We start from the raw sequence: 26,873 nt of genomic DNA on the forward strand, positions 1-26,873 counted from the left end.
CACCTGAGGTTAGGAGTATAAATTACCTGACTTCAATGAGGTAACTTTTAGGAAATTTTAAAAGACCATTCTGCTAGATGAAGTTTTATTTCAAACTCTCTCAAAGCTAATGTCAGTTTGGTAGCATCTTGATTATAAATTTTAGCTTAAACTAGAAAAGTTCTGTTGCCAGCTATCTCAGTTGTATCAATGGGATTTTAATTTATGGAGGTGATCAAGTGATGACACAGAAAGGTCAATGCCATTGAAAGAAGATGTTTATTACATTTCTTAAGAGTAGGGGCATGCCACACAGGAACAGAGAAAAGCACTATTCTTAGCCAGGAGGCTGAATGGAGAGAGGGGAATGCGTAGACCCCAGTTTTTATTGGGGTTTCCATGGGAAAAGTAAGGCAGGGAAGAGTAAACAATTTAGGATTGGCTAGTTTGAATAATTCCAGCAGGCTTTGGGGCATAGGAGCTGTCCCTTTACATGGTGTCCTGTTCTAGGTTGACTTGGGTCGATGGAGTAGCTGGGGAAATATTGGCTTGGTGTGTGAGAGTTAGATAAAGAATGTGGTTTCTAAGTATGGGCTCTGGATCACAGGGGAGATATAAGTAATTTTGATGTTAGTTTGGCCCTATAATTAATGGATGTGAAATAGACAAATACAGAATCTAAGAAAACACAGAACCAAGTTATGGGGACAATTTAAATTTAAGAAAACCAGTAACTTAATTTAGGTCTGATTGTGACAGGATTTGTGGTTTTATTGGTTTGTCTCTAAGTAGACATTTATTTACTGTTTGACTTTTAGCACAAAGAACACAAACCATACCAGACAATGCTGGTTTTGGGCAGTCAAAAGCTCACAGAACTGAGAGATTCAATTTGCTGTGTCAGTGACCTCCAGATTGGTGGAGAATTCAGCAACACTCCTGACCAGGCTCCTGAGCACATCAGCAAAGTAAGATGATTTTCCTCCCATAAAACAAAAGGAAATGAGAATAAGCTAAGGAAATAATGGTTCTGTAGCAGGCTCATAAACCTTCCAGTAAATGATTTTTTCCCCATGCGACTCCATTAAGCTACTACCCTTCCTTCCCTTATCATCAGAACTTTTCCAAAGAGGAGGCTATATTCTGTTTTGATTTCCTCATCTTTCATTTATTTCTAAATCATTCTATGGATACTCTCCCTTCTAGGGTAATAGTGACCACCTAATTTTCTAAACAGTTGGTCCCTTTTCCATTTTCATACAACTTGACCTTGCTGTAGCATTTGTCTTTGTTCTCTTGCTCTTGTTTCAAACTCTGTGGGAGTTTCAATCTGTCAGCAAAAGGTTAGAGTCCACTGGAAGCCTTGGTAGTTAGCACCCATTCTTCATCTTTCACTGCCTGTGGAAAGACTTATCAGTGTGAAGACCAGTCCTCAACAAGGAGATAGCATATGAAGTTGGTCTCTGCTGGTATTTCCCAGTGTGGTGCTCTTAAAAGGACAGAGAAACCCTGTGTACCCATTGGATAAAGATGGAAAGGAGCAAAGTGGTAGACTGGCTACCCACAAAGTTTACAGAAGGGACTGTTTACCTAACAAAGCAGAAGGGACTTCGTTACTCTGAATTCATCACAGAACAAGATTGAACTAATTATGTTACCTGGTGCTACTCTGGCAGAGAGCCCCAGATATAGTGGCTCATTTCAGGAGAAAGATAGCCTTTCCAGTAGATAAGTAAGAAGATATTAGGACCAACTAGGGTGGAGATAGAGTGTCGATAATAACCAACACAGTCTGCTTTTTTTGTTGGTTCTTATTTCATTTCATAAGCTGCATAAATATTGGTATAGATTAGGTTTCATCTTTGTTCTTTTTTTTCTTCTTAGGCTGACATATAAGGGCTTCATGATTATGATTCCCAAATTAACTTTCCACACTACTCACCCTCTACCTTTACAACTTATGCTTTGGCCATGGTGGGTTTATGTATCTTCCTCAAGCATACTATACATTTTCATGCCTCTGAGTGTTTGAACATGGTGGGGAGCCCTTTCCCTTTCTCCATCCACCTGGTGCATTCATACCAGATTTTTAAACCCACTCAAAACTTACCATTACATAAAATTTTTCCTGTCCTTTCTTTGCCACCCTGATGCCTTTTCATTTGTCCATTACAGTGCATATTACAACATGCTGATTCTATTGGATAGGGGTCCGTCTGCCCCCCAGGCTGTATTTGAGTCTTTTTGGTGACTGGCATGGAGACTAGCATCATGGGTCACATGTAGATTAAACTTGAGTATTTTTTGAGTTATGTTGAAAGTGGTTGTAAGATATTTAGTTTTCAGAGTTGCATCTCAGTGCTTTTGGAGATAAACATTAGGATAAAGAGAAAAAGTAGCATTTCAAAACTGTATGTAGGCCAGGAAATATGAGATTTATCTTTTCTTTAAAGGAGAAACAGCAATCTTCTGCAAAGTTTCTTAACCCCACCAAAAAACCAGAAGGTGTAACTATAAATTAATAAGATCAATCTAATAAGAAAAATTTGAATTTACCCTCTTCATTCCAACCATGTCATTGCTCAAAGCAGCTTGCCTGAGATTGGGGGATTAAGTCTTACCTTTAGGAAATGCTGGAGAATGTTTTAACAAGGCGTGGTCAATTTATTGTGTTTGTACATTGATGCTGATGCCTTTAGAAGTTTTCTAAGCAGGGACTAAATGACTCATAGTCCTATTTTAAAATATTTACACACCAACTGTTATACTGTTTCTCCCTCTTCCATCTACTGAAATAGTCTCTGATTATTGAGCACGTACCATGTGTCAAATGCATGCTACTTTTGGCATGAATTATCACCATTTTACAGGTAAGAAAAAGAATGATTTCAGAGCACTGTTGTGAGTTGCCCAAGTTCAGTAAGCAGTGATGGGGGCTGTATTTAGATCCATGTCATTTCATCTTCAACGCCCATGTTCTTTCTTCTTTTCTGTATTGCTGGTATTAAACTTAGCTTTAGGTGTCTGTCTTTACCATTTTGTTTACGTGGTGAACAGGCACTAAGTGAAAACTTAGTGATGCTGCTGTTAAAATACACCAGCAAACTTCTAGTATATGGACTTTGTGGAATTTTTGTTCAGAGATCTGTTTTGTTTGCTTCCTTGTTCTTGAGCTATATTTTGGAAAGGTGAATAGATAAGTTAGATTTTGCTGATGCTGACAATTTTCTGCCCCTTGGAAATATTTTTCTTTCATTGATTGGCATTTGTATTTTTGGTGTTTAAGAAAAAAACAGTTTTGTTTTGGAAAATTTCAAACAAACAAGACACTGGTATAACGAACCTTTAATATATCTACTGTCTACCTTCAGTATTTCTCAGCATTTTGCCAGAATTATTTCATCCATTCATCTCATATCATTGTCACACCAAACAAAATTGAAAATAAGTCTTTGAGTTCTAATGCTTTTATTGACAGGGATATATTTCGCTTGTATTCCACTGGCAATCATGGAACAAATTAGGGAGTTGCGGCTCTTGTAGCTAAGGAAATGAGAATGTTTATTCCAACCACTAAGCAGGACTTGAATAAGCCTGCTTTCTTTGATTAACTTTTTTGTGATAGGACTAGAGAGTTGGGCCAGTATATTTAACTCTCTTTTAAAACCATATGTCTAAACTGTAATATGTTTTGCTAACATTTGTTTTTTGACAAAGAATGAATTGTGTTTTTAAAATAAATGTAGAAAATCAATGTCAGTGTTTTCTTTTTTTTAAATGGTGCCTCATGTTTTAATGTCTGATCTATCTCCCATTTGTACATTGATCAGATTAGTTGGTCTTTTTTGTCAATAATCTCTTAAGGGGCCTTTCTTTTTTTAAATTTATTAATTAATTTTTTAATAGAGATGAGGTCTCACTATGTTGCCCAGGCTCATCTCCAACTCCTGGCCTCAAGTGATCCTCCCACCTCGGCCTCCCGAAGTGCTGGGATTACAGGTGTGAGCCTCTTAAGGGTCTTTCTTAGAGGAATGCTAAGAACATATATTACACATGTATTATTCTGTTACTTATTGTAAAGCCTTCGTAAAGGAGAAATGGTAACATAAATTTAAGTTATGAAGATTTCCTTACCCAAGCTTCTCCAAGCACTTCTCTCCCAGTACCATTTCCCTCACAGAGGATCCTAGGAATATTTCTGAAGTTCTAATATAGGTGATTTGAATATTTGCAAGAGAGTAAATGAGTAATAAATGCCTAAAATTGTATGTAAATAATGAGTTTGTTCAAATGACTGTACTAGTTATTGTAAGGTTTCTTTGAAGTAGCCGGCGCCAGAGAAAAAAAGACGAACAGAACTGAAAAGGGGAAAGCAACGAGGCTTTATTAGGGCGCTCCCGGGCGAAGTTCACGGGCCCCGTGAGAGAGAGGCCCGGGAAGTTGCATGGCACAGAAGTTTGAGTGGGTTTATATATGTCGTTAGGGTTGGGGGATGGGAGCTTCTTCAGCCAGGAGATGTCGGTGGCGCCAGGAGTAAGGAATTTCTTTGTTTCAGTTTTGGGGCAGGCACTGAGGGACAGGAGGAGCCTCCTCTTTTTTCATTAGGGAAGGGAAGGGTACCTGCCACCAGCCTTACAGTTGCCAGTAGTTACTTTGTAAAATGGACAGTGTAAGACTAGATTCAGGTTATATTCAATTACTAACAGAAGTAACTTCTTACACTAGTTTTTCCATATTGGTTGGTGAGCTTCCCCAACCCCTTGCCCCTTGGAACTTTGTCAGTTCAGCTAGCCGAGATACTGGCAGAATAGAGAAACCAGTTAGTGATTATCTTTGGTTACTGTTAAAAATGAAAATTCCCTGGTATTGAGATTACTCACATCTCCATGCTACCCATTTATATACTGAGATAAGGAAAGTAACCTTTCCTTATTAAGTAAATAATGGATTACTTATGATTTAGATGGAAAACATTTTTGTTATTTTAGAGTCTATCTTGTAATCAGTAATTAATAGCAAAAGGCATTAATCACTTAAAAGGCTTAATCACTTAAGATGAAGTTCTTTATAAGTGTTTTGTAATGAACAAAATTTTATATACACTAAACTTTGTTTCCAAAATAAGGCAATAATTATTCTTTCAGAACCTTTATTTTGGACCTTAGCTTACCTCTTTGAGGGTTCAGAAGTACATAAGTGGCAGATTTTCTGTTTGGTACTGAGTTCATTGTATCTTTGTATCTCCACAACAACCTGTGGGGAAAGTAAAGACTTGACTCTTATTTTACATGAGGGTACAGAGAGTGTACCCCCTGTCAGTGAGATTTAGTGACTAGTCCAAGGAGAAGCAGCACAGCCAATCTTGGCAAGAATATCTGACACCAGTGCAACACGATCTGTAAATGGAGGGTTGAAAACAATTATGAAACAAAAATAGAAGCTTCCAAGAAGTAGGAGAGAAAGTATAATATTAGGGTAAAATTATTTTATTAATAATTCCTGACACATATCTTCTATAGGTCATGAATTGCTTTTGATCTTCAGCACAATCCTGTAAGATACCATGGCAGATATTATCATAGTCTCATTTTATAAGTGAGGAAACTGAGGTCTGAGGAGAGATACATACCCAGAGTCACAAAGCTAGTAAGTGGTAGGTTAAAGAAAGGAATTGAGGTCTTCTGACCCTCTTGCAGGGGTCTCTTTCTAAGCATATGGCAAAGGGCAATTCTAACAGTGTTTTTCAACTCTGCTTGCATATTTTTCCTAGAGAGCTTTGGAAAAATACTGATGTCTGGGCCACATCCTCAAAGATTCTTATTTAATGAATCTGAGGTGAGACTTGGTCTTGGGTGTTTTTGTGATTCTGTTTTGCAATCAGGATTAAGAGCCACCCTTTTGGTAAGAAACCTGAGGGCGTGGACCAGTTGTGTTGCTACTATGGTACTTGAGGCAGGATTGCCTGAGTAAAAATAGAAATTCACATTCTGGGCTGGGTGTGGTGGTTCAGGCCTGTAATCCTAGCACTCTGGAAGGCTGAGGTGGGAGGATTGCTTGAGCCCAGGAGTTCAAGACTCAAGCAAGAGGGAGATCCCATCTCTACTAAAAATAGAAAAATTAGCCAGGCATTGTGGGACACGTCTGTAGTCCCAGCTACTTGGGAGGCTGAGGCAGGAGGATCACTTGAGCCCAGGAGTTTGAGGTTGCAGTGAGCTGCGATGACGCCACTGCAGTCTACCCAGAGCAATAGAGTGAGACTCTGTCTCAAAAAAGAAAAAGAAAAAAAAGAAATTCACATTCTGTCTGCCTAAGAGTTATTGAAAATATAAAGAGAGAATTTTTTTTTAAAAGAACTCATTGAAAATATTTAAAAATGTCAGAAAAATATAACTTGATGATCATTGTTATTATAGGGAAAACATCAACGATAAGACTGTTTAGGCCGGGCGCGGTGGCTCACGCCTATAATCCTAGCACTCTGGGAGGCCAAGGCGGGTGGATCGCTCAAGGTCAGGAGTTCAAGACCAGCCTGAGCAAGAGCGAGACCCCGTCTCTACTAAAAATAGAAAGAAATTATCTGGCCAACTAAAATATATATAGAAAAAATTAGCCGGGCATGGTGGCGCATGCCTGTAGTCCCAGCTACTCGGGAGGCTGAGGCGGTAGGATCGCTTAAGCCTAGGAGTCTGAGGTTGCTGTGAGCTAAGCTGACGCCACGGCACTCACTCTAGCCCGGGCAACAAAGCGAGACTCTGTCTCAAAAAAAAAAAAAAAAAAAAAAAAGACTGCTTAGTTTTTAGTTCTAGTTCTAGTATCCAAAATAACTATCACTATTGTGTATGCATATAATAAAATAATATTGTAGTTTATCTGATTTCCAATTGGGTTCCTTTTATGAATCTTAGGAGAATATACCAGTTTAAATCAAATCTAATGACTAAAACAGCAGTAGCAATAAAATTGAAAATAGCAGCAGGGAACACGTCTTTACACCTTCATCCCTGGTAACTAACATAGTACTTGTCACATAGTAGGTTCCCATTAAATTTTAAACAAATTTAATATGCTGAGCATATTCTATGAAGTTTCATAAAGCTATGGTAACATGTTAGTGTGATTTATGATATATAAATTTTGAATTAATACTTTCTATAATTGTTAATTATAGGCTTTCTCTCAATAACATCTGTTTTCTTGTAGGACCTATATAAATCAGCCTTCTTTTACTTTGAAGGAACATTTTACAATGATAAAAGATACCCGGAATGTAGAGATTTGAGCAGGTATAGTTTCGCTTATGTGGGTTATAGCTATCAATATTTATCATATTAGAAATTGAAACTAAGGACTATTTGAAATATTAATTTAAATGATCTCATTACATGTTAGCGTTTTGGTGAAAAATATCTGTTTTTAAAAACAAAAGTGAGAAATTATTATACATTTTGCTGAAGTGATAAACGTCGTATAGCCTCCAGAAAACTGGTCGCTTATGAGAGGGTAAGAATTAAAAAAGGCAGATAACATCTTAGTATTATTGTGAAGGTAATTTTGACCTCAGGGACCACATTTTGAGAATTGCTTCTCTAATAGATGAAGAAAAATTCAATGTCCTGATCCCAAGACGTATCAAACACTATGTTCTCATCTCAAGATGGCAATTGTCCAGTTAGTTTAGTGAGCCAGGTTGTGTGAATTTCAGCAGTCACAAACCATTTTCTGTAGTTTTTAAGTTTTTGTGGAGCCATGACAATCCTTGCCTTTTTGCTTTTTTCCTCCCACAGAACTATCATTGAGTGGTCAGAGTCCCATGATAGAGGCTATGGAAAGTTTCAGACTGCTAGAATGGAAGATTTCACCTTCAACGACTTGTATATTAAACTAGGCTTTCCTTACTTATACTGTCACCAGGGAGACTGTGAACATGTTGTTGTCATTACTGACATAAGGTAGGTAGCAGCACTCAGTGTTTTGTTGCTTTTTTCCTTCTCTTTATTACACAGTATAAAAGCACAGGTATTTAAAGGAAAAAAGGGGGTAAAAGTAATCATCATTGCAACTTGGCTTGCAAAAATAAGTGTCTGCTTTCCATGCAGTTACCAACTTTGTATCCATTTGCATCCTCTCTTGTTCAGTTTTTGGAACATCTTTAAGAAATGCTTTACCATTTATTAGGGGGTTAAAATCTGTAAAGGCTTTTAAAAGTATCTCCATTTTTACATAAAACAGCTGTTATTCAGGTACTAGTCATCCATGGTATTTATAATATAGGTTCTTTGCACATTTGCAACTTTTCTAGGTTTCTTGTCTTTTTGCCAAAATTTGAAGGAGATAACAAAGTACTAGGGAAAGAGAAGAGTAATTCTAGTATTTGATAAATGTGAAGTCTTAATACTTTGATAAAGATTTAAATTGGGAAGGAGCTCATAATCTAAATGAGATTTGGGATTTAGTTATAAATTTTGTATAGCTGACATCTATAGTCCATAAATGAAGCTATTCATTTCCTCCTTATTTAGGAAATCTCAGTTTAAGAAGTACCAATATGTAAGAATAAACCTTGCTCTGTTGCTGGTTTGATTCCTTCTCAGACTTTTTTCTGTGGAGCAATGACATACCGTGTTTTACCAGTAATTAGGAACCAGTAAATACTTGTATAATAAATTGCTAATTAATAGTAATAGGAACTGATGGTTTCAGAAGGTCCTTGCTTCTACTACTTTTTGGTTTTAGGGAACAGCCTCCAAAATTTTATATCCCATACACTCCTTCTCAGAAAGCTACCAGAGGAAAGAAGCACTTCACACAGAGAGTAAACCATGAACAAGACAGACAGGGATGGCACACAGAATAAATAGACATAAAAGGAATTCCGAGGATGCTGGGGAAGTGAAATCCTAGTATGACAGCTGCATACCAGACCTAGAGAACAGTTCAGCACAGGGACTGGAGCCAGGAGCACAGAGAATTCAGGAAAGATGTCTGGGAAGAAAAATAGAACTGATAGACCTCCTGTTGGTGTTTAACTCAAATGGACAGTATGTTTATCATTCTATCAGTAAATAGGGAACCGAATTAGTAACAGGTACACTGAAAATGTAGCATATGCAAACAAGGGAGAATAGTAGCTAGAAAACAAAATATCACACAAGAGGAAAGACTAGGCAGTTCTGGAGCTTGAGTGGAAGTAGTATTCATTCATCATAATTTAAACATTAAATATTTAACCAAAATTATAATAGTTCTATAAAGGGAAGTTGGGGAACAAAATTGTAAAAAGTTTTAAGTGGAAAAGAGGGGCCCCTAGGGAAGAATGGTGAGGCAAGAGCAAGGAAATCTCGTACACCTTGGATTTCTGTGACTTTTAAAATTACATACAGTACGTTTATGTCTTTGATAACGTTATCAAAATTTTGGCTGCTCCGAAGGCAGTGAGTTATCTCACTTGATAGTTCATAGTCAGTTATAGATCAAACTCCTTGTTTTACTTTCCCCCCCGCTTTTCACTACTGTACTTGATTAGTCTGAAAAAAAGTCTTAAAAAATTGTCTTTAAAATTTTATATAAGCCTGCTTTTCTTTTCGAATGAGGGGAAATGTGCCTGCCTCATAATAAACATAAGGTAGGAGACAATCCACTCTTCTCTCTGAAGGTCTTACTTTCCTTGCATTTCTTGTAACATAGAGGCATATTGTTGTAAACAGTCATTCTAAGGCTGAAGGATAAGAACATGGCCTTTAAACTCAAGGAAATTTCTTGATGCAGTGGTCAACAAAAGAAACAATGATCTGTGCTAAAGAGAAAAGCAATTTATATTAAGAGTTTGCAATGTGGAACTTCGCTGAGGAATTTTTTAAAAGGTATTTTAGACTGCAAGTTATTTTCATCTTATAGGTAGATTTAATCATTCAGTACCATTCCACATTCGCATCATTTTCTGATGGTGAAGTTTAATATTTGCTATCCTTTCTTACTAAAAGAAAAAAATAAAATTTTAGAATTGTCAGGGACCTTTACAATAATCTTGTGCAGTCCTTTCATTTTTCAGAAGAATCTGAGGTCCATCATTGTTTAAGGCTGTGGTCCATAACCCCTGGGCCACAGACCAGTTGCCTGGTTAGGAACCAGGCTGCACAGCAGGAAGTAAGCAGCAGGCAGGGAGTGAAGCTTCATCTGTATTTACAGCCACTCCCAATTGCTCGCATCACCGCCTGAGCTCTGCCTCCTGTCAAATCAGTCACAATCTCCCATCACCCCCAGATGGGACCATCTAGTTATAGGAAAACAAGCTCAGGGCTCCCCCTGATTCTGCATTATGGTGAGTTGTATAATTATTTCATTATATATTCAGTGTAATAACAGAAATAAAGTGCACAATAAAGGTAAGGCACTGGAATCATCCTGAAACCATCCCTCACACCCCTCCCTCCGTGGAAAAATTGTCTTCAATTTTTTATATAATAAAAAATGGTCCCTGATGTCAAAAAGGTTGGGGACCACTGGTTTAAGGGATTTACCCAAAGCTATGCAGCTGATTAGTGGCAGGGTAGAGATTTACTTTCATTCACAATTTCTTAAAAGTTCAAAGTTTCATAATTCTGACACCTAAAACTAAAATCTTACCAGTTCATATTATACCAGGAGCCAGATTTATTTTTTAATAAAGGTGATAGTAAAAAAAACTAGAGCCACATTGTAACAACCAGTTAATCTAGGTAAAATATCACCAAGTAGCCCTGCTCAAACTATGTTCCGTAAAAAGGTACTAAGCATTAAGTAAACCAAGGATTCTCTGATGGAATATATTCAAGAAATGCTGCATACAATAGCTCCCTCTTAGAGTGTCACAGTGCACACTACCATAAAAGGATTTGTGAAATCTCTCTCACAAGAAAGAAAACCTTGTTTTCAAAATGTTTTGGAGAAAGTATTTTGTGGAACATAATTTGGCCTAATCTGGTGTAACCAAGTAGTTTACCTAAATCTTTCATAAGCAAAAACTGAAAACATCTACTATGTTCCTAAATATTGAGGTACATATATATTCCTTTACATATCATAAATTTTCACTTTAATTTTAATCTTCATTTATTTTCTTATGAACAAAAGGCTTGTGCATCATGACGACTGCTTGGATAGGACACTTTATCCCCTTCTTACCAAGAAGCACTGGCTGTGGACCAGAAAATGCTTTGTTTGTAAAATGTACACAGCTAGGTGAGTGATGTATCTTTTTTTTTTTCTTTGAGAAGTGTTGGTTTTCAATAATTAGGTGCTTTTGATATTTCAGTTTTTCATTTTTGATCTAAGGACTTTTGTACTTAAGAGTTGTAAAGAATACGAAAAGTTTTATTTCATAGAGAAGTGCTACAAAATCAGTTTAACATGTTAAAACTAGGGTTTTTAAATAGTAAGGCAACGTATTATCACATATACAGATAAGTCAAAGAGAAGGTTGAAGTTCAGCGTTGATACAGTGCTCAGGGAGCCATGTTCTTTCTGCCTCGTCTGTAGTTTACAAAATAAACTTCATTCCACAGCTTCTCAATGAAGAAAATATCATAGCACATCACATGTGAGGTCAAAATAAAGTTTTATAAAATTTTTCCTTCATGTGATTCTGCATGTTTATATTATAAAGTGTTTCTTACTGTGGGTCAGAGTCAAAACAGTTTGAAAACCACTCAGAGGAGAGGGAAGAATTGAATACAGGTTGAACATCTCAAATTTGAAAATCAGAAATCCAAAACATAAAACTTTTTGAGCCCCAACGTGATGCTCAAAGAAAATGTTCATGCGAGCATTTTGGAATTCAGGTGTTCGATGCTCTATCGGTAGGTATTTAAATAACACAAATATTCGAAACACTTCTGGTCCCAAGCCTTTTAGATAAGGGATATTCAACCTGTATCTTAAGTTTGCTTTGGCTTCCCCACCACAATATACTTTTCTAACAGATCAGTAGGAAAAAATAAATTAGAGTTAGCAGATGAAAAGGAAAATAAGGGAATGTTAAAAGTACAGTCCACTGGATGCAGAATTCAAATACACTGGTAAATAGCATTTTTATCTTACTGTGACCAGTAACATCTGAGGCCAAAAACAATCTCAGTTGAATAATGTTGCCCATATTCCCACTTGTATACACTTGGTATATTGTAATATTTTATCCTGAATTCTAGGTAAAAGAGTTGGAGTTTTCAAATTGACCAGTACTCATTTACCAGTTAAAAAGATCAATTAAGCAAAAGTTTATCAGATCTGTAGCATCTAATTATATTAATATTATGGTTTTTCAAGATGGTCTGTTAGAAGAAATGGACTGTGTTTTTAAGTTACCTGGAGGATAGATGTCATGGCAAATGTATGATGCTTTCAAGTACAAATTTATATTCTTCTCTACTTACCTTAACTTTAAGGGGAGGTCTTACAGAGAAACAGCATTCTGCAGTGTTTCTTAGTGTCAGATGCCCTTTTGCCTTGTAGAGTACTGGTAGCGATATGTCTGTATATATTTATCACACATACACACACACACAATTCTATAAAGGCTTATGTTTTAATATTGTAGTCTTATAATACTGGGAATGGTATCTTTACATATTACTACATGCAGGTTATAACTTAGAGCACGTTAAAGCATGAAAAACTTAATGATGTACATCTTTTTTAAAAACTGCAGATGGGTGACCAACAATGACAGTTTTGCACCAGAGGACCCATGTTTCTTTTGTGATGTTTGCTTCCGAATGCTCCACTATGATTCAGAAGGCAACAAATTGGGAGAATTCCTTGCTTATCCTTATGTTGATCCTGGAACCTTTAATTAAGAATAGCCCCATACACACGTACAGAAAAGTGCACCCTTCTGAAATAACTGTTCTCTTGGATGTTTATTTCCAAGAAATGCTACTGAGGACCACGATCCACTTGGAACATCAGCTAAAGCTACCAAACAAATGTTCAAATCACAGATTTTCCTATAAAGTAACTTGATTGTATTTAAATGTTTAGAAATATATTTAATTTAGTACTTCTTCCAAAGTATGTTTTTCATTTAGCACTGCTTTTTATCCATTTTAACTGGGTTATCTTACTGAGTTGTAGAAGTGCTGAACATAAATCCTTTGTCCGATACACATACTCTCTGATTCTTTCTCCCAATCCATGTCTTGCTTATTCATTTTCTGTCCAGAGTGTTTTTTTTTTTTTTTTACTAATGACAGAATTAAATTAATGATACATCAAATGATAGAAGCATTTCTGAAAATTCTTTGAAGAATGTGAAAGCTACACCATCTACCATGAGGCTTCGAAGGTAAAGATCCTTCAATTATCTGTAATAAAAATTCAGGAGAAGAGTAAGAGTGAATTATTTAATAAATAATATAAGATTCAGAATAGCTATTGTGTAATTTTACAGTAGGCTCTTTTGTAATGTAATGTTAGGTTTAGTTTTAATAGGAACTAGGCACATAAGACATTTTAATGAGATTCACTACATGAATAATGAAAGTAAAAAGATCTTGAGTATATATTCATACCTTCACAGAAGTAACATTTAAATTGAACCTTCAGTTGTTAACAGAAACTTTCTATGAATCATAAATGCTATGAGTTTAAAATATGTCAATTTAATATTATGATTAAAAAATAGGTTTTATATGACCATGGGACATGGAAAAAAAACAAGATCCTACTGATTGCTAGCTCTGGCTCACTTATTCTTAGCTAATACTACTGAATATTCTATAAGCAAAAAGAAAAAAAGTAAACACAGTTTTTCTGGCCCAGCTTTTCCATCCCTCTCATCCTCTGACTATAATAATCCTTTCCTTTTTGGCTCAGAATGAGAGAAGAGACTAAGTAGGAAACTTTTAAATAAATTTCCAGGTACAGATCATCAGAGGAAATTGTAGCTATCTACACTGAAATATTTTCTGGAAACCTTTTTGGGTAGAAAATTTAATACTGTTTAAGACTTTAAATAATGCTATAAGATAGATTTAAATGCATCATAAATATTTAAGTTTTACTCTCTCTCCTAGGTAATATTTAAATTCATCTGAGTTCCACATCTGGATGGCTAAGAACAGACATTAACCATATAAATAAAAAACGATGAAGCCTGTAGGACTATGTATTTAAAAGACAGTGAAAGTTGTTTTATGGACTTGAATGCCACATACCAATTAAGTCGATTGGTTTGGAGATGACAAGCATCTGTTCCTGGTATGTCCAGCATTGTTCTCTTGTCTGATTCATTCATTTGGTACACAGAGGATCAGTACAGAGAATTAAGAGGCCACTCCAGGGCTGGTTTATAATGTGCCCAAGTTTTTACTTCCCTATGTCTAAGAATGCTAAAATTGAACAGATTGAAAATTATGCTGGAAAACCATAGATTTAAGATAAATGAATGATATACCCAATTCCTAAAATTCCACAGGTAAAATGTATTTTTGATTCCTTATGTTTTTCCCCTAGAGATGGGGCTTCGCTATGTTGTCCAGGCTGGTCTTGAACTCCTGGCCTCAAGCGATTCTCCCACCTCAGTTTCCCAAAGTGCTTGGATTACAGGCATGAGCCACCACGCCTGGCCTGATTCCTTTATTATTAATACCACATTCCTTTTAGATCATGCATTAATATTGCAGGGGTCTATTTACCTTTATTCATTTTCATACTCTAAAATAGCAAATTTTAGAAAGTTAATTATTGTCATAATGCATTATTCCATGTGTGCTGCCAATCCACTCATTTTAGTGGGCAAAGAAGAAAGATACCAGTTAAAACACTGTTTTACTGTTTATTGAAAATATTAGTTCTTAATGTTAACTTTTTCAAAGACTCAGATACCTATTGTTCTGTTGAAACTGAGAAGAAAGACTAACCAGGTTACTCCCACAATTGTTAGTGTGTTGTTTATCAGTCATACAGTAGTCCAAAGTTCAAGTCAAAAAAAATTCCTCACTTTGTATATTTTGGAGCTATAAAATCTCTGATCCAAGACAGTTTTTCTTTATGCCTATTTCAACCTATTAAACACAACGTGTTTGTTAAAGCAAATATGAAAATGTCGTGAACTTAACATCCTTTGTAGTTACAAATGAATTTGATTTTGCACTTGTCACTATATATAGAAAAGCAATAGCTATTTCCTTAAACATCTTTGTCGATACCCTTTAAGGATAATTAAACATTTGGGTTTTACTGGGAGAAAGATCAGTCATCTCTAACACTATCTGTGTTACAGAATTACACAACAAAAGTATAAATACATTTCTGCCTATTACACCTTTGTTTTTTAATTCTTTGTTTAATGATATGGGTTTGCTATTTCCAATAGATCATCCTTTCTCTGGCCAATGGGACAAATTAAGTTGTTAGTGAAATCCTCACAGAGCCCTATAAAAGCCTTTGCTCTTGTACAGGAATTAGATGGCAAACTTCATCTTGACCTGACATCCAGGTAAGTGTGTGTGGGCAGTAACACACTTACATTACTGTATCAGCAAAACAGGGTAAACCTATTGGCATACTATTTGAAATCACTGGATAGAATATCAATTATAAGGCTTAAGGTCTCTGATAAAATGATCACACACACAAAGTCCTAATCAGGTTCTCTGATTCAGATGGTATGTCTGAAATTTTTCCAAGTGGCCGGAAAACCTTCAACAGTCTATCCTGCTGGTTCATATATAACTTATTCTTTAAAATGTTATCCAATGATGATAAAGGAAAAAAAAAAACAGCACAAAATAGGTGTTATTTTATACATTTTTTTTTTTTTTTGGCTAGCTGTTTCATTGAAATGATCACTTACTGGCTTGTTCAGCTATAGAGTTTTTGACCAGCTACACAATTTAAGTTGAGCCAGTGCTCCTAAAAGTTCTTGATAATCATTCATACGACTTTTCTTAAAGAGTTATCTGTGAATCAGCCTATGACAAATCGAGAAGGCAACTGTGCTTTAAGTAACATGTCAATTGGTTATAGAGCAAGGTCAACCTATGCAAGCAGACATAAATTATTAGAATGCTGCTTTATCTCCAGAAGTTGAATATTCTGTGGCTTCTTGGTAAAAGTATAGATCTCTTGGGTCACAGGGAAAAAAGCGGGGAGGGGATGAACAAAAGATAAATAACATTTCCTTTATTTTTGCCATGTTGAGCTTATTGTTTAGTTACACGTCTCCCCAAACAACACAATCTCTAGGACCTGCTAAATAAGAAATTATTTCCTTGGCAGCAAATCCATAATTCCATCACTTACTCTTATAAATAGCAAAGAAGTAATTTACTAGTAGAGTTTGATAGAAAAATTCTTTAATCAAAACAAGTTTACATGTTGACACTTATGGCTTAACTAGAATAAATCTGTCCAAGTTAAAACTGTAGTAAGGACCAAACAGGTAATGACTGGTATATATGGGGGTTCTCTCAAAACAGTGGGTCCTAGTCCCACTGTAAGACCTCTCAAAAGCAAAAATCCAATTACTGAAATAATTCAAATTTTTACTGTATAGATGAAAACAATTATCCTAGAGGTCAAACCATACAATGTTACACACAAACTGTTATTTTCCCATACTCATACAGTTTCAAAACATGAGAAGTAGCCTTTTCTATCAAAAACCACCAAATGACCTAATATTTAAAATATCTTAGAAATATTATACTTTAGTAAATATACCCTTAAATTTTTGTTAACATTGGCTTCACCCTGATTTAGTCTGTATACGTCAATATACAGACTATCTCAGAGTACTAAGCTGGAGCAACTAATGTTGTATGATATAGAAATGAAAATAAAAATTCCCCTCAAATATAGCCATATTTTCAAATAGGTTAGTTTCCCTTATATAGCATTTACTTATATTTACTGCATAAGATCATGGATTGACTTTTTTCCAATTAAAAAAATACTTATAACTTCCTTAATGAGTACTAAGAAAACTTAGAAATGAGATATTTCTCAAAAATAGGCTTATTTAGTTTTCAGTTTTAGTTACTAATGCTTGTAAAGGATCTTAGATGATTGAACCCTAAAGCCAGATTCATTCCTATATATACCCAGTCTGTTCTCTGCAGAGAAGTCATATGACTTCACTGAATTCCTAGCCACAAAAGTAAATTACCTTCAAAAGTTAACATGAGTTTTACATGTTAACATCTCATAGAATTGTCAGTTCAACATCATATCTAGGTTCGCGTACAAAAAAGGCATACAGAACACACATCGTTTCAAAGAAGCAGGAGAATGCAGCACAATGTAGACAGATTAAAATTAGCTTTTGATAAAAGAGGGAGTGAGTACTTAGATTAGAAGTAACATTTTATCTACCATAAAAATGCTCAACTTCTACAAAACCCACAAACAGTGGAAAGACAGTCTGGTAAATCCAAGATTTGTAAAAAATATGCACAAAACCCATGGTATTTGCGAAAAGAGGAAAGGTTTATACAAGTTGCAGTTTTAAAAATGTAACTTTGTTCTACTATCAATTACACATTAACATACACACACAAATTGAAAATATGCTACATCCATGTCTGGAAAAGCAGTTTAACATTTTCTATAGGGATTCTGCTCCACATTTACTGTATAACATAGCTGTTAATACTGCACAAGTACAATTAGCAATAATGTTTAATTACTTTCAAACAAAGGGATTTTCATCCCTCAAAACAAGTTTTAAACATCAAAACCTATGCTTATAAAAATTTAAAACTTTCAGCAGTCTAAATATTTCAAATGAAAACCATTACAAACTTCTCAAATGTTTTCTATATTCCAGGTATGTCAACCTAGTTATCTAGTGTAGAATCCTTGAGAGATATTTCAGTCTCTTTCTCTTCACTGGATGGCCTAAAGAAAAGTGGAAAAGAAAGCAGTGACAACTGGGATTAGGGTTTTCTAATGAGAATAAAAAAGACATTAAATCTATGCATTACATTTTTTAAAAAAGACTGAAACAAACAAAACCTGACTTGTTATTAAGACACTGTCATTATTTCTTGTTCAAACTTTTATTTTGCCATGTTGTATCTTCCGGAAGTATTAATGCAGATCAAGCAAAGTACTCAGGGAGCATAATGGACCAAACCCTCTCCATCATTTCTAGCTTTAAATTATCTTTAAAGAATATGGGAATGGTTTTGGCCCCCTTCCCCCAGCCCTCCCTGTCCCGCCCCCCCCCCCAAAAAGAAAGAATATGGGAATGTTTTATCTGTGATATCAATATATTACAAATCTTAATAAAAAGGTAGGATATACATACGAGACTTCCCTTAATTTCAGAATTAGAAGGGATGCTTGATTCCAAGTCCCACAAATGGACAGCAGAACACACTAAGACTTGGATAACTACAGTTCCATAGCTTGTTATTTTAGGGTGAGTAGTATAAAACAGCCTGTGATTCTACATCTAATTTTTAACATATTCTCTCACTCAAAATTCAAGAAAGTATGAAAGCAAGTTATTAATGGTATATTAGTAAAGAAGTCCAAGGAAAAATAGTTATTTTTTTTTAACTGGGTTCCCACCTAGCCCCTAAATACAGTGACAGATTAGTTGTATACAAAGTTTTTTACTTTTCCCTTTTTGATTTGCAACTTGCTTACTGAATTCAGGAATTGACTGATCAAAAGATAACCCATTATACAAACAACCTTGGAATAGTACTGTAATTAAAAACTTGAATTCAGGAAAAACACTACAAGACGACCCATTAAAACACCTCCTCACTTTTTCTTAGTGCTGGCCTCGTAGTTGTCTTTGCTTTCTTCATTGCTATCTCCATTATGTTGTGGCTGATTACTGTCTTGAGCATCAGATCCTCCATTTAGCGTCTTTGAACCTTTAGAAGTATTCCAATGGAAAAACTGTTAGAGCTAACAGTACTTTAAGATGTCCTCTAAAGATCCAAAATAAAAAATGCAACATGGCCCTCATGTTCCTAATAATGTCTTTTATTTGAAGTTTTGTTGTAGTATAGTCCTCTCTTGAATTTTAGGATTGGGTTTTGATGCTATTTCAAAAAAAAAAAAAGGGAACAATGATTTCATTAAGAAGTTGTACTGTCTACTCCTAACGTCACCAAAATCCTTTGGGTAGCTAAGGTACTGTAAGAAGCAGGGTTACTACATGTATCTTTGGGTACAGGAAGTAAATTAATAATCTGATTATTCCATGTGTTACTATAATCAGGAACACTACAGAGTGCTTCAGTTCTTTAGCACATCATGATTTATCCTACATAGAAAAAACTGTGAATCATAAGTTTTTAAACTTTTCATTAAAGGTATTTTAGAAGTGTTAAGTCGTATTTCCTAATGATTTTTGTGCCTAGTAAGTAAACAATGGGGGGTTTTCCTGTAAATATTGTCCCCTAATAAATGAGAGCAAAAAAATAGCCAACTGCTTTTGAAATGTTGGTTTCTACCTTAAGCAGCTGCCACTCAGATATTTAATAACTTGGAATTTGGGGAGCTGATAATAGTACTATGATTCTATTTTGATAGTTCTTTATATATAAGAAATACATTCTGGAATTTGCTGTAAAATAACCTTCAGGGTGGCACAGAGAAAGCTTATGGGGTACAAAACCACAATGACCAATACGTATTGATAATTGTTGAAGCTGGTTGATGGGGATGTGGGAAATTCATTTCTATTTCAGTGGTTAGGAATTTTTCCTAATGTAAATAAAAAGAAAAAACTATTCTTAGCGGTATAATAAATACCAGCAGGATTTAACTAATTTAAACTTAATGAAAAAGAAAAGCAGAAGCTAAGGTTGAGCACTTTACTGTATATGCTACACATGCTGCCAAGTGCTTTATGAGACTTTCCTCATTTAATGTAGGTAAGGTAATGCATGGGACCAGAAGTGTTTTGGATTTGGAGATATTTACATATACATGATCTTAGGGATGGGACCTATGTCTAAACACGAAATTCATTTATGTTTCATTTATACCATATACACATTTAGGGCATGAAACTAACTGTATGTATACTGAACCATCAGAAAGCAAAGCCACCCATGTGGACAATTTGTGGTGGTTCGGTATCACCATCATTCCCGACTGAATGTATATGCTACTAATAAGCAATCATTTTCTTATACTTATTCAAACATTGAACACTTAACAGCGAAAAATATGACATGCCATTAATGCAGTGAAAATGTGTGTTCAGGGTAACTTAGCACAGTAGCATCACCAGCATACCTGTATCAGTTGTTAAACAGCAACAATAAACAATGGCGGGCTTTCAGTCTCCACTACAGTGCTGTTTAGATGAAAAGGTTACTGTACACTACTTTATTTTTTTAGGTGAGAAGAAACATCAGAAGTAGTTGAGGGACCAGGAAGTTGGTCCTCTAGGGATGAGGAGACACTGTGCTGAATAACTTTTTAAAATGTTTCCTCCAAAGTCATCTGCCTCATTAACAATGGTGCCGTCTTAGAGTCTCTCTTTGATTTTATAAACTGACATGATTTACTTTTCTGTTATGAATACATGCTGCTTAGGCCTTCAATTAAGCCCATCACACATTTTTACCAAGCTGTCTATAGGCACTTTTTCTGCAGTGTTAAAATGAAATTATTTATCAAACCCATTTTTTTAAAAGCACTTCTGGCAAACAATTAAAAAACTGGCCTCAAATTTTTTTTTTTTTTTAAACACATACCTGTTTGTTCCTTTTCTAGCTTTTTGTTTGGCCCTTTCTTCCCTTGATCTTTGGTTTTATTTGCTTCCTCATGCTGTCTTTGTTCAGCAAGAGATTTATTCAGCACTTGTGTGATCACGGAATCTCCTTCACCAACCAAAAACATGTTCTTAAACTTGTTATACAACATTGTAGATTTTTCCATGATAACCTGACTAACTTTGAATCGCCGTATCTGAGAAAACAATATACATTCATAATTGTTTTCCTAATTGATTCTTTATTTAAACTTTATTTTTAAATGAATGAGAAAAATTTTTAAATCTATGTAACTTGAAATCACTTACTTTTTTCAGTGTAGTAATCATCTCTGTGTGTTTTTGAGCTTGTTGCATTGTGACCTGAAGTGAAGCAAGTTCATCCAAGGCCTCAATGCATCTGTTCACATCCTTCATGACAAAACAGTAATTTCATAACTGTTAATTATCACAACATATATAATCTGTTTCTAAAGATCACTTTTAAACTCTCAAATAAGGCAGTACAAAATAATCAGTAATTGTCCCTTTTATCTTAAATTTACACTTATAAAAAATGTGAGAAAATAAAATATGAAGCTATAAAAGCAGCACTGTATTTTTAAATGACATTAAACACTTACAAGATTATCAATTTTGAGTGAATTTTTAATCTCAGCATGTATCCTTTGAAGTCGAGAATCCATTGATGTTTCTATAAATTAAAATATGTGAAAAACATTAAATGGTTTTTCCAAAACCAGTATTTCTGTATCGTCTAAGCAAAGTATAATGGAAAGAACTGGTGGATTAAAAAAAAGTTCTTTATAGTCTTTACTAAGAAGCTCATAAACAGGAACAATAGCTTCTTAACAGAGAAGTTATTGCCATTTTTAGTATTTGGTTTAGGAAAGCAACATGCAGCATAAAAGCACAAAATCACCATCTAGCTGCATTTCTTTCTACAGTGAATAGTCTTCATTCAATAAAGAACAACTCTACACTCCATTCCCTAAATACCTGGTTTCCTTACATGTTTAACCAAGGGATTTGTCAATACGGGAAAGCATCCAGCAGCTTTTTAGCAAGGTTACAAACATTTGACGTCATCAAAGAATGAGCATTAAAATATAAAAACAACTCTTACAAGTTCACCTGGTTATGCTTAAAATACAATGCAATTTTATATGAAATCCATTAGACTTGCAAATGTGTATTTGCAGGATATAAAAACACAAAATGAAACTGATTGCAAAACCAATACATGAAAAGTGTCTATATAAATTGCCTTTTTATGTATAATTTTATACATCTTAGAAAGTGAAATAACTAACCTCTCTTCTTCTCCACTTTCTTAACTTCTGGCTTCTTTCCTTCATCTTTAGTCTGCCTATCAAATGTTAACACAAATATTTCAAAACATTGGAACTTTGTGACTATGATTACCAAATGCCCACAATCCATCATGTAAAAGCTAAAAGTTTTTTTCCTTAAAATAATAAAGTCTTAGCCTAGACCACAAGGAATTGACTGTTCTTAGAACAGGGCAGTTCCACAGCACTAGTATAAATATAAGCAAAGCTCATATTAACATGCTAAATTAAATCAAACAATTTTTTTCAGTGACATCACAAGTAGAATGATTTTAAAGCTGTCTTGGTGAAATTTTCTTTCCAACATTAAATAAAAGTGTGTTAATAAAAGACCAATTTCAGGGTCACTGGACAAACAGGCCACAATGGAAAGAGAATACCTGTAAACATGTAATGGATTCTGTATCACAATTATTTTTAAAAGCATGTCAAAACAGACCAATTTAATTGTTCCCCACATCTCCAAAGGGTAGATAATTGAGGGCTTTTGAATTGCTTCAAGGTTAGACTTTTAATACTATCATACATATTTTTTAAAAATCTTTTTTGGCCAATATATCAAACTTAAATGACATCCACTAACATTCTACCATTTCACAAATGAAAAGGTACCATTTTAATGTCAATCACAAAAATAACCACTTAAAATTGAAATCTTAATAATTTCTAGTACCTTGGCTTGGAGTTCAGGCCACATTATGAACCAATTGAAATAGACAAGAACAGAAAATATCTAAAAATCAGGTATTTTTTTTTAAAAAAACTTTATTTTAAAATTTTGGTTACAGTTTCATTTTTTTCTTAACAAGTCTACTATTTAATCTCTCAGGATAAAAAAACAATTAAGATTCTAAAGAAACAACATAGGAATGTCAAGGGAAGGGCACAACAGCCCCATTCTCAGGGGTGTAGTTGCTATTCCAGTTTAATACCTAGCTTCAAAACAAAATGTAGTTTTATATTTTCTAAATGAAATAATGTTACAACCACCACCACCTTCTGAGCTTGTTATAACTTTCAGACACAAAGCTTCATTTTAAGCTTGGTAAAAAAACAGGAATGATGGCCAACCTTAGTATGTAGTGTGTACCTTACAGGAAATTTTGTTAACAATCATAACACAGTAATAATGCCATTAATAATAAAGTCCTCAATTTAAAATCTGGAACATTCTTCCATCAAGGGGGGGGAGGGGGTAATTCAGTCCAATGAGTCTGTCTCAACATCTTCATCTCTTGTTTGCTCCACTTGTATTCTCTTTTCAGTAACTGGATTAATGCTTTGAGCCCAAAATGAGATATATTTTTTATTACTGTAGATTACATGTTGTTTGGCTGGGAATACAATACAATAAACTTTATTTTGCATAATGCATTTCACACAAGCTGCATCTGAAATGCTTTACAGAGCAAAACTGTCCAAGTACAAAGTTTTGTAATAACAGGAGAAGGAAAGAAAACACAAATATTAGAATTTGAGAAAGTTACATTGGAGGACATTCAAAAGAAACTGAAATACATAAAGGTAACTTTGAGATACTGAAGAAGGGCTGGGCTAGATTTACTAAGCAACGACTAATGTTATATCTTAATTTGGGGAGCACAATAAAGTTAAAAGCAATAAACAGTCCAACAACTTTTCAGTGAAAAGATAGAAAAGAATAGGTGACAAAAATAACTTAAATATTTACAGAAGTGTTCAAAGTCCAACAGATTAGTGGGAGTAACATTTCAAAGCTTTAGATCAATTTTTAATTACTCCCTCAAGCAGCTAAAACTGCTTTTCTATATCCTCCGAACTACTAAGAGTCAAATACTATACTTGTAAAGAAAGATTTTTGGTTTATGAATGTACTATATAAAGAAAATAAGCATGAAATCATTCAAGAAGAGTTCAGAATTTCACTGCTCATCATTAACTTTGCCTTAGTGACCTAGAGCACGTTTTGTAAATCACCTCTTTAAAGTAATAAAACAAATTTAGTCAGGATGTAAGCCTCTTCAGAAGGAAAGAAAAGCATTTCAGAGAAAGAACTCAGAAGTGACAGTCTAAAGATAACTAGGAAAACAAATGTAAAAGACATGAAGTCTATTCATCATTATCATTGCTATTACTTTTGCTTCTAGTAATAAAATTATTTTATATAATAAAGGGGAAAGAAATTCCCCATGGCAAGTACTGTCACCAAGTATCAAAACTTAAGACAAAACAGCTTTGAAATTGATTTATATTGCACACATACAATGTACACCCTGTCAGCCTTTAGATTTACTTTTACAGGCTTCCTGGGTTTCCAAATGTGCTTTTGTTATTTTTGCTGGTCTTTAGGGGGAGGCCTGCTGGTGGTATGACAAAATAAGGGTATTTCCCCACATTCTTTCTCCACCAATATAGCATCACTTTTCTATATGTAATATATTACACAAATAAATAGTAGAGGATGAGTACATTTCCTAGAAAGCCACTAACAGTTAAATCCTATCTGTACTTTCAGTTAAAAAATAATTCACAGGGTGATTGCCTCAGTGAATTTCATCCTCTCAGAAAAGAATGAAGCCTGAAATATGATTATCATCATATGCTGAAGATTTTTCTAACACATGGGAAAAGTCACTTCTTCAAAAGGCTTCATGAAGTCTGGAAAATGAAAGTCTATTGTTTAAAAATTTCATGCTAGCCTTAACAAAGAACCCAAAATTTAGAATAAAAAAATACTTACTGCTCAGTTTCCATTTGTTCCTCTTGCTTGCGTTTCCGATCTGCTGCTTCTTTCTCATGTTGGCCTTTCAGCATATTCCTTCTGTGAGCAGTTTGAAAGTTTCTCCCACCCTTTCTCTTCTGTTTTATTTGAGAATTAGGATGGATTTAGTTAACTATGAAGTCAGTGACTGGTGCTTATATAAATACAATCTTGGGAGAAAAGCAACTAGTTTAATACTTAAATGAACAACGTAAAAAAAAAATCATTAAATTACAATACATCTCTGCTCTGCAAATTTAACTTTTCCCTTGATGACTGTAGATTAATAATCTGTTTTCTGCCCTGCTGTAGGAATGATGTCCTTTGGTTAAAATGAAGCATGTCAGGCTATTTGCCTATACACAGTGATTTGACTAGAGTACTGACAAGCACCACTACTCAAACTATCCTATTTAAAATTTTTGGCTTCCAAAATATTAAGAAATTAACAAAAAAATCAGATAAAAATAAATAAAAGATCTGCATGATACCTGGATCTGTACATCTCTAAAGCTATCCATAAAATTTGTGGGTTTTCTACATAAAAATAAGATACACGGCTTTAATAAGATTTTCAAACTACTATGGCATCCAAATAAAGTTACTACTGATAAAATGTACAATAAATAGGGCCTAAAGAGTGAAAAGAATTTCTTTGGGAGTAAATAAGAAAAATCAGTTTATAAACTGCACTTTTTTTACATTTGTCTTCACTGGTCACACCCTATCTGTTTTCCTACCGTTTCTAGATTGGTGGGGGTTACTGCGGTTATATAAATTAAATATATATTTCCAGATCATAATTGTAAAAAGGTAAGATAAATTTAGAATACACAATAAAGGAAGTTTCAAATATACTCTTCAACATAGCTAATTCAAGTATATTCAAAAAGGTAAAGAAATTCAGTTGAAGACTTTTACAAAAATATTGAAAGCTTACTAGGTAGATTAAGAACTACATAGAAACTTAAAACATTTTATGTAATATATACATTTCCTACCTTTTCACCTTCTTGATCATCTCCTTCTTCTTCAGAATCAGAGGTGGTTGTAACCCCTGTTTTAACTAAATTTTTCCTTTTTGATTCAACTTCTTTCTTCCCCTCTTTTTTGTCTGGCTCTTTTCTTGGCTTATCTTCTTCCTTCTGGCCCTCTTCATCCTTTTTAAGCTGCTTTTTAGGTTGTTTTTCCTCTTGCCCTTTTTTCTTACTTTTGTCTTCTTCAGTAACCCTATTTTAGAGAGTCCAACAATGGAAAATGAGCTTTTATGTTTCATTAATACACTTGTCATTCAACTATACTCTCCTAGTCAGCTGATTATTTTAGACAGCAATATGCTGTAATTCATTTTTTAAAGGTAAATCTAAAACAACTTTAAGTAAAATAGAGCATCTTAACCATCCAATCATAAAAGGAATTCTGTAACAGAACGTACTTTTGGTATCGATTAGAAGATATAAAATCATAGTGCTATTAGGTTAACAGAAAGGGATTTTCTGTTTTCCAAGTTTTTTTATAATATGATTCATTTGGTCAAAAAAAAAATCTATGTGCCAAGGCACTGTTCTTGATTCTGGGGATACAGCAGTGTATAATGTGGGCAAGATCCCTTGCTTTTATGTAGCTTATAGTCTACATATCTGTAAGAATAAATTATGTTTAAAAAGTGGACACACTGGGAAAAACAGAATTGCAAAAGTGAAATCATTTTAGAACTCAAAGAAATATTCTTTGCAGGGTCTCAACTTAAGCATATAATGGTAAATATATAGCCAATAAAGCATAATATGAGACAGTGCTGAGAGCTGACTAGCACCTAAGTTCCCATCATCACTGGATTTCACAGACATTAAAACAAGTCAAACTACCTAAATTGCTCAATAATGCTAATTACTGCTAGATAATATTTATGCAAATTGGTACTACAGAAATAGGCTCTAGAAGAAGAATCAAATGATGCAAATGCTAATCACATAATTACTTTTGTGGTATATGTTTAACTAAAGTAATTCCTTTATAAAGAAATACTTCAACTTGAACCTTGGACAAACTGTTTAAAAACTATAACCTTTTTACTATC

General features: G+C 34.5%; 2 protein-coding genes across 10 annotated transcripts in view; one reads left to right on the forward strand and one right to left on the reverse strand.

Annotated features, from left to right (window-relative positions):
- Positions 1 to 13,176, forward strand: part of SNAPC3 (small nuclear RNA activating complex polypeptide 3) — a 31,291-nt gene extending 18,115 nt beyond the window's left edge. Inside the window, exons 5-9 of one of the 4 annotated variants that reach the window (XM_069474208.1) lie at positions 798 to 947; positions 1,828 to 1,832; positions 7,764 to 7,928; positions 11,089 to 11,196; positions 12,662 to 13,176. In XM_069474208.1, the coding sequence (XP_069330309.1) occupies positions 798 to 947; positions 1,828 to 1,832; positions 7,764 to 7,928; positions 11,089 to 11,196; positions 12,662 to 12,809 (576 nt within the window). In that variant the 3' untranslated portion in view covers positions 12,810 to 13,176. Of the gene's footprint in view, positions 1 to 797; positions 948 to 1,827; positions 1,833 to 7,179; positions 7,263 to 7,763; positions 7,929 to 11,088; positions 11,197 to 12,661 lie in introns of all 4 variants that reach the window. The other 3 variants (XM_069474207.1, XM_069474210.1, XM_069474209.1) reach the window with 3 other exon arrangements.
- A 3,117-nt stretch (positions 13,177 to 16,293) lies between these two features.
- Positions 16,294 to 26,873, reverse strand: part of PSIP1 (PC4 and SRSF1 interacting protein 1) — a 38,996-nt gene continuing 28,416 nt past the window's right edge. Inside the window, exons 9-16 of one of the 6 annotated variants that reach the window (XM_069474211.1) lie at positions 25,795 to 26,023; positions 24,773 to 24,891; positions 22,015 to 22,070; positions 21,325 to 21,395; positions 21,011 to 21,112; positions 20,685 to 20,898; positions 18,734 to 18,845; positions 16,294 to 17,853 (exon numbers count right to left, since the gene is read on the reverse strand). In XM_069474211.1, the coding sequence (XP_069330312.1) occupies positions 17,793 to 17,853; positions 18,734 to 18,845; positions 20,685 to 20,898; positions 21,011 to 21,112; positions 21,325 to 21,395; positions 22,015 to 22,070; positions 24,773 to 24,891; positions 25,795 to 26,023 (964 nt within the window). In that variant the 3' untranslated portion in view covers positions 16,294 to 17,792. Of the gene's footprint in view, positions 17,854 to 18,733; positions 18,846 to 20,684; positions 20,899 to 21,010; positions 21,113 to 21,324; positions 21,396 to 22,014; positions 22,071 to 22,821; positions 23,468 to 24,607; positions 24,691 to 24,772; positions 24,892 to 25,794; positions 26,024 to 26,873 lie in introns of those variants that run through there. The other 5 variants (XM_069474216.1, XM_069474215.1, XM_069474212.1 and 2 more) reach the window with 5 other exon arrangements.

Source organism: Eulemur rufifrons, chromosome 7 (genome assembly GCF_041146395.1).
Source record: "Eulemur rufifrons isolate Redbay chromosome 7, OSU_ERuf_1, whole genome shotgun sequence".
In the NCBI taxonomy this organism is placed as follows: Eukaryota; Metazoa; Chordata; class Mammalia; order Primates; family Lemuridae; genus Eulemur; species Eulemur rufifrons.